The following is a 15,449-nucleotide window of genomic DNA, read 5'->3' on the forward strand; positions in this document are numbered from 1 at the left end:
TAGAACATTAATGATGAATCTCAAAACACGCTGAGTGAAAGCAGCCTTCCACAAAAGATATAAACCATATGAAATAAATACTTATATGAAGTAAAACAAGCAAAACTGCTCTACAGTGAAATATATCAGAATAATGGCAATTCTCAGAATTGCCTCTGAGTATCTGTTGGGGGCAGAAATTGGGAAGGGAAATGAAACAACTTTCTGGGGTGTCAGAAATATTCTGTATCTTGAAAGGTGCATAGGATACACAGGTAAATGCATTTGTCAAAGTTCATTGGTAGACTGACTTACTGTGCAACATTTTACTTATGTTAAAAAAAAAAACAAAAGAACCAAAAACAATATTGGACTTTAGTTAATTATATAGGCTGAAGTGTTTAAGGGTGAAGCATACTGATGTCTACAATCCACTTTAAATTGCAACAACAACAACAAAAAAAAGGGATTGAGGGATGGATAAATTATAAATAACTGATAAAGTAAATACAGCAAACTTTTAATAGTTATGAAATATAGGTGGTAGGTGCATGAGTGTGTCAAGTTTTCTGAATGTTTGAAAATATATGTTGGGAAAACATACGTACCAACAAAACAGTTGTTTCTCTTCTTCTCAAGAACTTGGCTTATATTTCTAATACTACAGAGTGAGAATTTATTGTTGTTAAGTTTGTCCCCGGATGTTGCTCTTGCATACATGATGTAATTGCCATTTTCTTTTTGTCCTAAATTCTTAGATTCTCCTGGAGTGCACTCTGTTCCAGAATCATGCTGCCAAACAGAATATAGAGTTTCATAAACAGGAAGTAAAATAAGATTTTCAGGTCATCTGATTAAATGTAATTTTCTCACAAAAAGAACAACAGAAGCTTGTAGACTCCTCTAAAAAGATCCTACAATTGCTTTAGACTGTGAGAAGGAAAACAATTTGCCGCTCTTTAGGGGGTCACTGTCTTAGCAGGGAAGGAAAAATGAGTGAAGGTCTAGCCACAACAATTAACAGCTCTGTAAATAGGGAGTAGAATGGAGGACAAACCACCATAAAGTCCATCAAAAATAAGCTCTCCAGGGACACCATTACTATGACTAGTTCAGAGAAGACAAGAGGGGAAAGACAGGAAACAAAAGAGAATGGCACAAGGCTAAGTACATACAAGATAGTCATCTAAGAGAGCTGACTTATTAACTTGTGCATAAGAAAGATAAGTAAAAGGTATTTTTTGGAAGATTGATTATGTATGTATATATGTATTAATAAAGGAGAGAGAGAGAGGGCAGCTCTGGTGGCCCAGCGGTTTAGCGTCGCCTTCAGCCTAGGGTGTGATCGGGTCCCACATTGGGCTCCCTGCATGGAGCCTGCTTCTCCCTCTGCCTGTGTCTCTGCCTCTCTGTGTGTCTGTCGTGAATAAATAAATAAAATCTTTAAAAAAAAAAGGAGAGGGGAGTTGGGGGAAGGAAGAAGGAGGGAGGGAAGGAGGGAACCTAAAGCCGACTCCACACTAAGCACAGAGCCCAACAAGGGACTGGATCCCACAACAAAGTCAATATACTTCCATGACCAGCCCTGTGATCAACTAACAGACTACTACCAGACCACAGAAGCAACCTTGCCTTCCCTCCTCCCCAGGAGATACGCATTTAAGAAAACAACCAACCAACTTCACAATGCTCCTCAAACAACAATTCAGAACAATTCAGAACAATGTCAGAAAGGGGAAAATACTTGGGTCCTAGAGTAGCAATCCTATTTAATTAAACTGTGATTTGAATATGTAATAATTCTACCCTCCAGAAAGAAAGAATGCCTGAGGGTATGGTATCATGTTTCTTCTCAGAGCCCATCAAAATCCTTCAAATTAGAAGCAACTATTTTTTTTTTAAGATTCTATTCTTTTTTTTTTTAAAGTAATCTCTACACCCAACATGGGGTTAGAACTCATGAAGAGTTTCATACTCTTCCAACTGAACCAACCAGGCGCTCCCTGAAGCAACTATTAAAAATAGGACCTCTACAATCACATTTATTCTTCTGGTACCTCTTGCTGTTCTCCTGAACCTAGATTTAGCATTTAACAACTCTTTACTATTCTCCAATATTGCCTTGCTTTATGTTTTCATTCTACAGAATTCAATTTGGTTTATGATAACATAGGACACTAGAGTTATTCTCAGCATTAGAACTTTAGAAAAAGAAACAAAACATCCCAATACTGTATACCTCTTGATATTATCACAGAATATTTTTATTTTTTTAAAGATTTTATTTATTTATTCATGAGAGACACAGAGAGAGAGAGAGAGAGAGAGAGAGAGTGGTAGAGACACAGGCAGAGGGAGAAGCAGGCTCCCTGCAGGGAGCCAGATGTGGGACACAATTCTGGGACTCCAGGATCACGACCTGGGCTGAAGGCAACGCTAAACCGCTGAACCACCCGGGCTGCCCCACAGAGTATTTTTAATTCAAAAAATATTGTGTCCAATATTATACAAGGAACTAAAAATATAAAGATGAATTTAAGTACTATCTCTAGCCCTCAAAAGCCTATATTCTATTTAAAAGAGAACGCATATTTTGATATCACTGGCTCTCTGCCCGATAAATCCATTACAGGTATCACTAATGAGGGTGCCTGGCCAGCTCAGTTGGTGAATATGCAACTTTTGACCTCAGGGTCATGAGGCAAAGAGCTGGTCTGCTTGCTTGATTATATACATACATAAACAAACAGGTATCACTAATCAGTTACTACTTTATTAGCCCAGAGGATATTGTAATGGATCATCATTAATGGGCATGGAAGAAGGAACAAGCATGCCAGCTATCTGTACTTCTTCTCAGAACAGGGGATAAACAAGCACATCAGTAAGCAAAATATAAAACAGAAATCAAAGGCCATCTTGACTGCACCCCAAAAAGCGCTGAGAAGTCAAATAGTTTCATAAAGAAACTGTAAGTTTGACAAAACAACAGAAAGACTTTTCTCTGACTATAAAAATAATATATACTCTTAGAAAATTTAGAAAATAAAAAACATTAAACATTTCAATCATAATCAACCATGAATAATTACTATTAATATTTTGGTCTACTTCTTGACTTGTACCTAGTCATATCATATTTTAATATGAAATTTGAACTATACCACTTATACAGTTATATACATGGTTTCTTTCAGCTTAACAGTATAAGGCAAGCACTGATTTTTAAATGACTGCAGAGCATTCCAGGATACTTTCCTACAGTGAGGCCATTTGCGCTGCTTAAAACTTTTTGTTATTAATAAATAAACCTGCAATGGATACATTTTTAATACAAATAAATCTTTGACAGATTCTGCATTTTTCTTAGTTGGATTCCCAGAGGTAGAGTTTCTGAGTTAAAAGGTCAAATACTTTAAGAGTCTTTATACATAGTGACAAATGACTGACAAAAGTACTCTAACAATTTACATTATATAACAAGATGGATCAAGATTTCAGTAGGCAGAGATGGGAAGGAATCGGCTTCCTGGCAGAAAGAATTTTAAAGGACTATAAATTACTTAATTTGACAGAAGAGGGCCGTTAACACTGGAAATATACTTGAACCCAAATGATGGAAAACTCTAAATGCTAAGATAAGGAAACTATATTAGCGATTATCAGCAGGTACAGGAAGCAAGATTGTAAACTGAAGTGACATGATCAAAACAATCAGAACTATAACCTAGGCAAAGATTAATTTGGTAAGAGCAAACATATTGTAACTTTCATGCTGAGAGATAGAAACTTGTCTCATTTATGATTACAACTTCCCAAGACAAAGCTTACAACAGAAGTGCAATAAAAATTTGAGGGAGGAAAAATAAAATATAAGAGATAGTGTGAACCACTCAGAGAGAAAGTAACCCTGACACAGTACAGATATACAACAGGAGAGATAAAGACAGATTTCAGATAAAGATGTCAAGGGAGACAGGCTCAGGAATTTATAGTTCTGGCTGTTATTACTATTAAATTATTTATAAATACTTACTAAGCACTACTATGGATATATGGTAGTGTAAACAATATGCATAGAAGAATGAGGTATGATTGAGCATAGTACAGTCATTAAAAGTAGTCAGTATGAGGAAAAGAAGCAGGGTAGGCAAAGAATGTGAACCAACTTGTCCATTAAACAAAAAGCTGTAATACAAAATTAATATATTAAAAAAGGGGATCCCTGGGTGGCTCAGCAGTTTAGAGCCTGCCTTTGGCCTAGGGCACGATCCTGGAGTCCCGGGATCGAGTCCCATGTCGGGCTCCCGGCATGGAGCCTGCTTCTCCCTCCTCCTGTGTCTCTGCCCCTCTCTCTCTCTCTCTCTCTCTCTCTGTCGATCATTAATAAATAAATAAATCTTTATATAAATATATATTAAAAAATATTTCTAGCAACTGGGTAGGGAAGAGATTAGACAGGAAATGAAGAGAGAACAGATTAGATTCCCTACTCTAAGGGCGGTCTGCAGACCAGGGGCAGCTACAGCACCACCTAGGAGTGTTTTAGAAATGCAGAAACTGGGGCACCTGGGTGGCTCAGTCAGTTAAGCATCCAACTCTTGATCTCAGCTCAGGTCTTAATCTCAGGGTTGAGAGTTCAAGCCCCACACTGCAGCCTACTTAAAATAATAAATGCAGGAACTTGCCATCCCCTCAATGGAATCTGTATTTTAAGATCCTTGGCAATTTGTATGCACATTAAAATTTGGGAGGCCCTAGCCTAAAGGATAGAGAAGTAACTGAAGGGTACTACAACTCCCCTAATAAGTGTTGGAATCAAGGGGACTGGAGAGAAAAAACATTCACTTGCCGTTGGAAAAAAACCAAACTGACCATAAGTAATAGTTCTCTGCTCATCTCTACAATTTCAGTTACTCTTTTAAAGAACAGATCACACCACGTGGGTGCCTGGGTGGTAGGTTAAAGTGTCTGTCTTCAGCTCAGGTCATGATCCTGGGATCCTGGGATCCTGGGATCAAGCCCAGACAGCGCCAGGCCCAGACAGCGCCAGTCTTCCCACTCAGTGGGGAGTCTGCTTCCCCCCCTCCTGTTACTCAGGCTCACACACTCAAGTTAAAAAAAAAAAAAAAGGAACTGATCACATAATATATATTTGTTGCAAAGTATATATTAAACCTCTAGTGAGAAAAAAAATACATCAAGCTCAAGTACAAAACAAATGAAAAGATCACAAAAGTACTCAAGAGGTAGAGAGATTAAACTATTTAAATAGTTTATCCAAGAGATGCCTGGGTGGCACAGCGGTTGAGCATCTGCCTTTGGCTCAAGGCATGATCCCAGGATCTGGGATCAAGTCCCGCATTGGGCTCCTTGCAGGGAGACTGCTTCTCCCTCTAGCTGTATCTCTGCGCCTCTCTCAATATCTCTCTCTTTCTCTCTGTGCCTCTTGTTAATAATTAGATAAAATCTTTAAAAATAAATAAATGAATGAACGGTTTATCCAAGAGTACTGATAATAATCTATCCATTTCTGAGTGCCTAGGTGGCTCAGTTGGTTAAGCATCTGCCTTCAGCTCAGGTCATGATCCCAGGGTCCTAGCATAGAGTTCCAAATCAGGCTCCCTCCTCAGCTTCTCCCTCTCCCTCTGCCCCTCCCTGCTGCTTGTGGGCTCTCTCTCTCAAATAAATAAAATCTTAAAAAAAATTATCTAGCAATTTCTGATAGGGACTTATAAGAAGATGCAAATTAGTGAGATGGCACTTCCATTTTAAAAACTGGGAGAAAATCAGAGAAGTACATTTGAGGATTTTAAGCTCCAACTATATAATCTTTTTCTAAACTCACAAAAATTTCCATTTTTTACAAGTGATATGGTACAGGTAAAACGAATTACGTATAGTTGTCAAATATTTTCCCAAGTTTTTTTTTTAATAAGCCCTACCAGAATCACAGAGTCTATCCTTCAGTAGTTTCTATTTCTGTGTGCATTAATCCTTAGGTCACTTGAAAATATGATGGACCAAGTATTAAATGACACCAAAGAATTGTTAATTTTGTCAAGTATCATAATCACATTTATAGTTATTTAAGAAAAGGTCTAGTTTTTTAGGGATGTATACTGAAGTATGTGAAGATGAGTAAATTCCCTTCTAATACAGCATCAGGGACCTGAGACAGAGCCCCACCAGGGGCTTCATGCTGGGGGTGGAGCCTGCTTAAGATTCTCTCTCCAGCTCCCTCTGCTTCCCCCCACCCCTGCCCTGGCCCAGCTCACATTTGGGCAAAATGACAATGAAAAGTGATCCTCATTCAACAGATATTTGAATGACTCATGTACTAGGCACTGTTCTAGGACTAGCAGGCAGAGAAGGGATTAAACAGACAAAATTCCTTGCCTTCATAGAATCCTGCACTGTTGTGCTTACTCTTTTCATTTAACTCACAAATATTCTATCTTCCTCCTTTTCAGTAGTGTCAAGTACATTACTGTGTTCTAATATAAAAAAAACTAGCCAGTCAACTACATTTCGATGAAAAAAAAAAAAAAAACTAAGCATCCATATGTATTTGTTTTCAATGTAAACAAACAAATCACTCAATATAAAAGTTAATAACTTTTAAAAATCTAATAATTAGGCAATACTTACTGGAGATCCAAAGTTATGTCCAACTTCATGAGCAAAAGTAATGTGAGAGACTTTGGGAGGTACATGAGATCCATAATTCTGAACAGTAATAATTCCAGTGTTTAAGGACTTCTTCTTACCATCTGAATATAGCTTACTTTTTTCACATATTCCTCCAGAGCTTCCTAATTCAAAATAAAAGATGGCTAAATTAGCATCTATTTACTCCCAAAATAATTTTCTAATATATGCTATATTAAATTAAAATATTTTATATATCCTACATATATCAAATACTCAAAAGTTTCTTTAGTCCAAGGTTAGGAAGACATTTCAAATAGAAGTTTTAATGGTACACATAAAGAAACTCCCAGGACTTAATATAAGGCTCTTCAGAAAATGTTCTTCATGATTGAAATATTCCCCAATTTTTTCTCTCATTAATTTATCAATACAAATATTTAAGTTTCTGCTAAATTTGAATACATCCATATTTATACTGTCAAAACCTATACCTTCTCATTTAAAAAAAAAAAAAACAACTTAGGGACACCTGGGTGGCTCAGTAGTTGAACATCTGCCTTCGGTTCAGGGCGTGATCCCAGGATCCTGGTTCGAGTCCCACATCGGGCTCCTTGCACAGAGCAAGCCTCTCCCTCTACCTATGTCTCTGTGTCTTTCATGAATAAATAAAATCTTTAAACAAACAAACAAAAAAGCCAGCTTAATTTAAATGAAAGTGGAACAAAATATTCTTGAGTAGATTCTGAGGAAGTCACTTGTACAAATAATAGTAGTAATGCTCAGGAGTATGTGATTCACTATCTTGACAGGCAATATACAATTTTTTTTTTTTTTAAGGAAAAGAATTACAGTTTCCAGGGGCTGATGAGAAAGTGGGAGGGATAGGGTAAGATTTGTAAAAGGGTATGAATTTCCAGTTATAAAATGAGTAAGGTCTAAGTATCTAATGTATAACATAATGACTATAGTTAGTAACATTGTATTATACAAATGAAATTTGCAAAGAGAGTAGAACTGAAAAAAAATCTCACCAAAAACAAATAAATATGTAAGGTGATGTATGTGTTAGTGGGGGAATCCTTTCACAATGTAGGCGAACTTCAAATCATTATGTTGTATACCTGAAATTTCTCACAATTTTATTTGTCAGTTATACCTCAATAAAGCTGGGAGGAAAAGAAAAGAAAAGAAGTATGTCCACTGGACAAAAAAAGAGGAGTGAGAGAGAACGAAGGATAGAGGGTGGGATAGAAGGGGAAGAAAGCAAATGTGGAAAAATGTTGACTGATTAATCTATCAGGATTTCACTGTACTATTCCTGCAACTTTTCAGTAGGTTTGTAATCTTTTTCAAAATAAGTTCAAAAGACTGAATTACAATTTTCCAATGTGTCTTGAGAATACCTTCAAATTAAAAAAAAAAAAACACCTTATTAAATCACTTTGTAGTTCACCTGTTCAATAATAGGAACTTTAAAGCCCAATACCAAAATGAAAATACTAATACATCTAAAGGCAGTTAATATAAGGAATTCAAAAAGAACACTGGGAAAATCAGAAACTGGCTGGCCAATCTATGTCTATACGTACACTGTATTGAGAAGAACATAGTTCTTTTAATAACTCTGTTAAAGACTTTTAGTGAGAATTCTTTAGTTTACATTCACATATAAAAGGTTTCTCTCTTATTTTTTATTAAAATACAATCAAGGGACACCTGGGTGGCTCAGCAGTTGAGCGTTTGCCTTCGGCTCAGGGTGTGATCCAAGAGTCCAGGGATCGAGTCCCATATGGGGCTCCTTGCATGAAGCCTGCTTCTCCTGTCTCTACCTCTCTCTCTCGGCCTCTCTCTGTGCCTCTCATGAATAAGTAAATAAAATCTTAAAATATAAAAGAATAAAAAAATAAAATACACTCAAATGTTAGGACAGTCTAATAAATGATCAAATTATTTCAAGTTAGCTTTCTATAATGCAAAGTTACAACCAAATTATTAAACCATTAAAAAAATCCGATGTTTATAATCCCAGATAAAGCATATAATAGAAGGCAATTTCAAAACAGATTTGCAAGAATGGCATGACACTACAATTGCTGCCCTGTTAAAGTAAATTTAACAGAAATTTGAATTACCATTATGAATTTGGAAGCTAAAATAACAAGCTCTGCAGTAAACTGAAAAACTGAGCCATATGCAGATTTTAACCAGAAAAAGATGGAGAACCTTTATTATATTCAGAAGTTACTACCTTTTCTAAAAGAAAACGGAACAGGAAAAAAAACAGCAAATGATTCATGAATAATTAATATATTTTCTTATGCTACTTCTACTTTTGGAGAGGAGTCCTAAGAACTGTATCACTATTTCTAGAAACTAGAAAAGATATGAATAAGCATTCTGAATGTAATAATTATGGTCTACATATTATAGTTTTAAACAAATAATAAATCAATATCCTGCCTTAGTGAAGATTTGTCATATGCAAATTGGTCCAATGCAGTACTGTGAAACTTGAGTTAAGCATAGAAGGCTCCACACTGTAAATCTTTATCAGTTAAAAAAAGAAAAAATAAATAGCATGTATTAAAAACTTTGATTATATATTTTTCTGTATTTTTAAGGTCTATCTAGCTTAAGGGAAAATCAGACATAAATCTGTATGTACTCTACTGAAATATACTCCTTATAATTCACATCTTATTTAACATGTTAGTAAAAAATGCTTTTGGTTTTAACTATCACTTAAAGAAAACTCTAATATTTGTTACAAACTAATAACATATGTTAAAATAACCAATTATACAGAAGACATAAAATACTATATTTAATTTTAGAAGTTATGATTTAATATTTTTTTGGCAGTAGTGCACTGTTTTTTGTTTTAATTCCAATACAGTTAACATACAGTGTTATATTAGTTTCAGGTGTACAATAAAGTGATTCAACAATTCCATACATTACCCAGTGCTCAGTTACAGCTTATTTTTACAAAACACTGCAAGTAGTTCTGATGTGCCAGAAAATCTATCAGTGATATGACATATACCTATAGCTAAACCATAGCTTCAGTTCAGTAATTGCTTTATGTTATACCATTTAAAATTTTACTGCATATAGTCATCATTGCAAAACAAACTGTGAATAATGAGAAGGGTAAAAATTTATTAATCTGAATTAAAAGCTATTATTGATGGATGGATGGCTCAATAACTGACAAAAAAAGTATAATGACTTAAGTAAAAGCATTTTTTTTAACTACAGTACATCCTGAGAGCTAAAGTCACAGAATATCACTCCTCCACTTTAAAACATACCCCTACCCCATCCCCCAAATTAGAAAAACTACAAGGTAATACTGTGACAGAGTCCACAAATACAGTTTTGATGTGAGCAGGCCTGAACCCCTAAACCTTATCATGCAATATTAATCTAAGCAGTAATTTTGAACAGACAATAGTAACACTCCCTGACAAGTTATTAGGAAATGTCCTAGGGCATTTCTTTGTCTTTCATGTCTGAAGAATATTACTCACAAGTAATAGAGAGGGACCAGAGATGTCAAACATCCTGCACAGAACAATCCAGACCTACATAAAACGCCAATATTAAATGTCCTGTTGTAATATTCTAATGATGTGATTATCCCAGCCTTAGAATTAGACTTTTAAACGACATGTTAAGAATCTGACAGGCTGTGGGTTACCTTGAGAACCCTGTATTGAGTTCTGTTTAAATCCTAATATGTAAAATCAAACTAAAATTTCTAAACTAAGAAAAACAGAAAAGACTATTGCTAACAAATAAAATGTCTCAAAAATGTTCTTCACAAATGGTCAGAGGAATATTGAATTGTTTAGGATTAACTATGGAGATGAATTCCAGAGCTAGCCTTACTTGGTAGCCTGCCCCAAATGAGACTATGTTCATTAGGATAACATTAAGAAGGATAATATATGAACAAAATGTACCTTAATATATTTTTTTAAAATACTGGCCCCTCTCAAAAGGCACATTAGAAGGGTGCCACAAGTAATTTAAAATTAAGATTATTTAATATAAGGACATTACAGAATCAATGTTTCAGTCTCTAAACTAAATGATAAGAGACTAATGAACATAGTCTCTTCTGTTTTTCCAAATTCATATCCTAACTTTGTTTCGAAGACCAGACTCCCCTTTTTTTGACTATCTTTAATCTCTGTATAATTTTAAATGGGAGCCTCCAAGCCAGCCCCGTTCACTAATTGTTTCCACTTATAATGGAGTTGGGCAGGAGGTATGGTTTTCCTGATTAAAGAAACCCAAGGCAATACCCAACTTCAGTACGATATTAAATAAGAATAAAAAGTATTGTAAGAAGACTTAAAGACAAGAAACCTCCGATTCAAATGTTTCAACTTTCACTGCTTTTCCCAGCTTAAGAGTCAGTGAAAACTACAGCTAATAATTTGAGTAATATTCTGTGAAAATTAACATCACAACAAAATCCTTCCCACCACCTAGTAAAATATCTGCAGAATTAAACTAAGCTAAATAAAACAAAATCAAAATTAAGCCAAATAAAAATGAAAAAATTAAGAAGCAGTAACAGACCATAAGAAAAACAGATCAGCTATGAAATGGTACTTTTTAATAAGATAATCATATGCATTACTAAGATTTACAGGTAGAATTTTACAGTCTTAAAGAAAGGACAAGAGAAGAAATTACAGTGAAAAATAAACACAGTGAAGCAAAATGATTTACCTATATTTATAGAGACAGAAGAGACAGGAAGCTAGTCTCCCAGCTCCCAAACCAGTGCTCTTCCCCATTATGCCATGACAACTACCCAAAACAATGTTTAAATATTAAATAGTACTTTTATAACTCCTCGCTCTTTAAAAAAAAAAAAAGATTCCAGTAATACAGAACTACTAAGATGCAGGAAACATTTTAACTTCTTATCAGAAATGTCTTAGAGAAAGCTAGAATATTAAAGTATATAATACTTAGTAAAATAACCACCAAATCTGCTAAACCTGAGTCAGAAGGTCCAGACTCTGGGTTCTGTGTGAGCCTGGGTTGGTCACAAAGTCTTGAAACCCAAGTTTCCTCCCTTCTAGATTGGAGGAGGTTAACACCAAAATCTCAGAAGGGTACTGAAATAATAAACAAAACCAAATATATATTTTTCCTTATAAAAAAAAAATACAATGTAGGGTACCTGGGTGGCTCAGTCAGTTAAGCATCTGCCTTCAGCTTGGGTCATGATTTCAGGGTCCTGGGATGGAGCCCTGTTTTGGGTTTCTCCCTTTCCCTCTGCCCCTCATTCTGCTCGTGCTCTCTCATATACTCTCTCTCCCCCTCAAATAAATAAAAATCTTAAAAAAAAAAAAAATACAGGAGGGCACGTGATGTAATGAGCACTGGGGTATTACATAAGACCACTACCTCTGAAACCAGTAATAATTATGTTAATTAATTCAATTTAAATAAATTTTTAAAAACTTTTTGTCAAACTGGAAAAAATTTTTAATTTCTAAAAATAAAAAAATACAATGTCAAATATAAAACAATTCAGGTAGTCAAAGGACAAAGGGAAGAGAACAAAATTGTCAATGTCATGTTAAAATGATCACCTTATACTAGAAAACGTTGAATCAAAAAGACAAAGATCCCTTCTCTTTTCTACTCTGGTCCCCATTCTTCTGTCCCTCCCTAGCCCCTTCCCAACTGCTCTTGGAAAAAAGCTTCTAAGAACTGGAGCTGGGAGTTTAACACAGATTAAAGGAAAAGGGCATCTGATGAAGAACCTATGACAAAAATACAACTTCTGTGTCCCACTTTCAATCCAAACTTTTGCCCACTGCTGTTCAATAAAATGAGCAGTATCATAAATGGTGGTCCAAATATCAAAATAACTAGATATAAAACCTAATTGTCCTCTAAACCCATTACCCTAGTTTAATCATCAGAAAAACATCAGACTGTAACAGAAGGGCATCCCACAAGATACCTGACCAGTACTCCTTAAAACTGTCAGTCATCAAAAACAAACAAACAAAAAAAGTCCAAGAAACTATAATAGCCAAGAAAAGACTAAAAAAAACAAAATGACAACTAAATGTAATAGGATCTATGAGATCCTAGAACAAAAAAGAGACCTTAGATTAAAAACTAAAATACATGAATCAACTATGGACTTCAGTTAACAATAATGAAACATGTTTGTTAACTATAACAAATGCACCGTACTAATGTAAGCTGTTAATATGTATGGGGGTGGGAGCAGTATATAGGAACTCTTTATACTATTTGCTCAATTCTTCTGTGAATCTAAAATTATCCTAAAAATACAGTCTACTTTTGTATCTATAGACATGAAACTATATGAAGATTTCAAGAGCATTATATCTTAATGAATAAAAGTCTGGAACTGAGAACATAAAATGGTTTCTGGTTTAAAACCATCCAATTACTTGCCCAGGAGCCATGAGTAAGTTTCCTTAGAGAAAAAAATATGAATATGGTAGTTCTCAAACTTGAATGCAAATCAGAATCACTGAAGACTTGTTCAAACAAAGATTGCTGGGCTCCACACTTAGTTTCTGATTCAGTAGACCTGGGTGGAGCCAATGAATTTATATTTCTAACAAGTTCCCAGGTGAGGCTGATGCAGCTAGTCTAAGGAGCATACTTTGAGAATATATTAGTGGTAATTTACTATATCAATAGTAATTGATAATAATATAGCAAATTACTATTATTAACGGTACATTACAAAAAAAACCCAAGTGAATCCTTGAATTTTCACATTACTTACTACTGAATAAGTAGAATAATAAACTTTGTAATAAATCATCCAACTTATTTTTTTAATGTTTTATCTTTCCTTTTTTTTTCTTCTAGATTTTATTTATTTATTCATGAGAGACACACAGAGAGAGAGGCCGAGACACAGAGAGAGAAGCAGGCTTCCTGCAGGGAACCTGATGTGGGATTCAATCCCCAGACAGGGATCATGCCCTGAGCCCACGGCAGAGGCTCAACCGCTGAGCCACCCAGGCATCCCGAATCATCCAACTTGCACAAGAAGGGAAAAAGAAATTTCAGAATATAAAAGTTATAAAACATGTGAAATTACCATAGGAAAGACTGATTATACAATCTGCTAACAATGCAAGTATCAAAACCAGGACAGATGAACATAAGAGACAAACATAAATCTCCAAAAATATTATACTATAATGTATACAGTTCATGACAAAATCTTGCACATTAATGACATCATGAAAATGTGGAAGAATAATAAAAGAAGCTTTGAAAATTGTAAAAGGAATATTCATCACTGGCTTAAAAAATAAGCAAGAACTATAAGAGCTAAAATACAGTACTACTTAAGATGTTAAAATACACAACACAAATCAAACAATAAGCTAATTAAAGAATAGGAATGGGATAGAAAAGGTTCCCTTACCCTGCATAAAGCAGAAGTTAATTCTTTAAAAAGACAGAAATGATATATCAGAAGAGATCATATATAGCTCAAAAGATGACAGAACAAACTCTATATGGCAAAATTATTATTCAGAGAGTCTGGGATTGTTTCTACTCAATCTTCAATTAATAAATTTGTATTTTTCTAAATTAGGCCCCCTAATTTATTAGACTATAAATTACATACCTTCTACCTCCACTGTAATGGGAAGGGGATTTATCCTATCCCAGCTTTCTTAGTGACAGTAGTTTTCATTGTTAAGGCAGAGAGACCCCTGCAGATTGTGGGTTCAGGTGGTGAGGTTAGCAGAGCTGTGGGTACTAGGCCCTCCTGTTTACATCCCATGTCAGGCAACACTTACCTTTTGTTAAAATAAAAGCCATAAATAAAATAATAATAAGGGCAGTCTTTCTTTTCTATCTACTGCTTCTGACTGGGGTTTCTCTGCTCTCTATGTCATTGAAGAACAGAAGCAAAAACTAATTTTCCCCTTGTAATTCTAAGGCCTCTTTCCCAGAAAAAAAGATTTTTAAAATTAATAATATTAACTTTTATGAAAAAATTAGTATTTCATTTGTGTTTTCAGAAATTAGTACCTTTTTTTCTCATAAAATTATTTCAGACAGTGAATGTACCAAACATCAGGCTATCTCCCTGTTAGTACTCTTTTCAAAATAAAAGGCTATTCTATTTTTCTACTTATATTATGATTGTGACTCTTGCCTAACTCAAGCTCTTTAAATTAAGATATTGTACAGACATCAGTTTCTACTATACTTTTGTAAAATTCAATGTCCCGTGAAAATTACTTTTTGTTTCAAAAATATTAAGCCAAGACATAGATATACTACCTGAAGGTGCTCCAACCCAAGCCAGACCAAGAACACCATCATCAAAATCTCGGTCTGTGAAAACATAGGCCAAACAGTAGTCATCATGATTCTGTTCAGAATTCAATTCCAGAAACTTCTCCACGCCAATATTTGGGAAACGGAAGGGATTTGAAGGGTCCTTTTCATCAGCAGTTGTGTTGATCTAAAATCCAAAACAATTGTTTAAATAAGCAATTAATGTTAGCAGAGCCTATGTGTAAAAGTCTTTGCTCACTTTCTTCTGCATCTGCCTGGACAACATGTTGGGGCCCAAGGGAAATCAGGCCTGAATTAAGGCTTCTACAATTGTTCCCACTGCTCCCATCCCTGAGCTGATCACAGAAGACACAAGGAAAAGAAAGAAGGGAGGAAGGGAGGGAGGGAGGGAGGGAGGGAGGGAGGGAGGGAGGGAGGCAGGCAGGGAGGAGGAAGGAAGAAAAGGAAAGAAGGAAAAGAAAGGAAAG

At 35.2% G+C, this 15,449-nt stretch overlaps 1 protein-coding gene across 1 annotated transcript in view; it reads right to left on the reverse strand.

Moving 5' to 3' along the window:
• The window catches only part of ADAM10 (ADAM metallopeptidase domain 10), a 127,475-nt gene that overhangs the window by 22,713 nt on the left and 89,313 nt on the right, over positions 1 to 15,449 (reverse strand). Inside the window, exons 8-10 of the mRNA XM_077881256.1 lie at positions 14,965 to 15,148; positions 6,631 to 6,794; positions 588 to 771 (exon numbers count right to left, since the gene is read on the reverse strand). Of these exons, the coding sequence (XP_077737382.1) occupies positions 588 to 771; positions 6,631 to 6,794; positions 14,965 to 15,148 (532 nt within the window). The remainder of the gene's footprint in view (positions 1 to 587; positions 772 to 6,630; positions 6,795 to 14,964; positions 15,149 to 15,449) is intronic.

Source organism: Canis aureus, chromosome 32, assembly GCF_053574225.1.
Source record: "Canis aureus isolate CA01 chromosome 32, VMU_Caureus_v.1.0, whole genome shotgun sequence".
Classification (NCBI taxonomy): domain Eukaryota; kingdom Metazoa; phylum Chordata; class Mammalia; order Carnivora; family Canidae; genus Canis; species Canis aureus.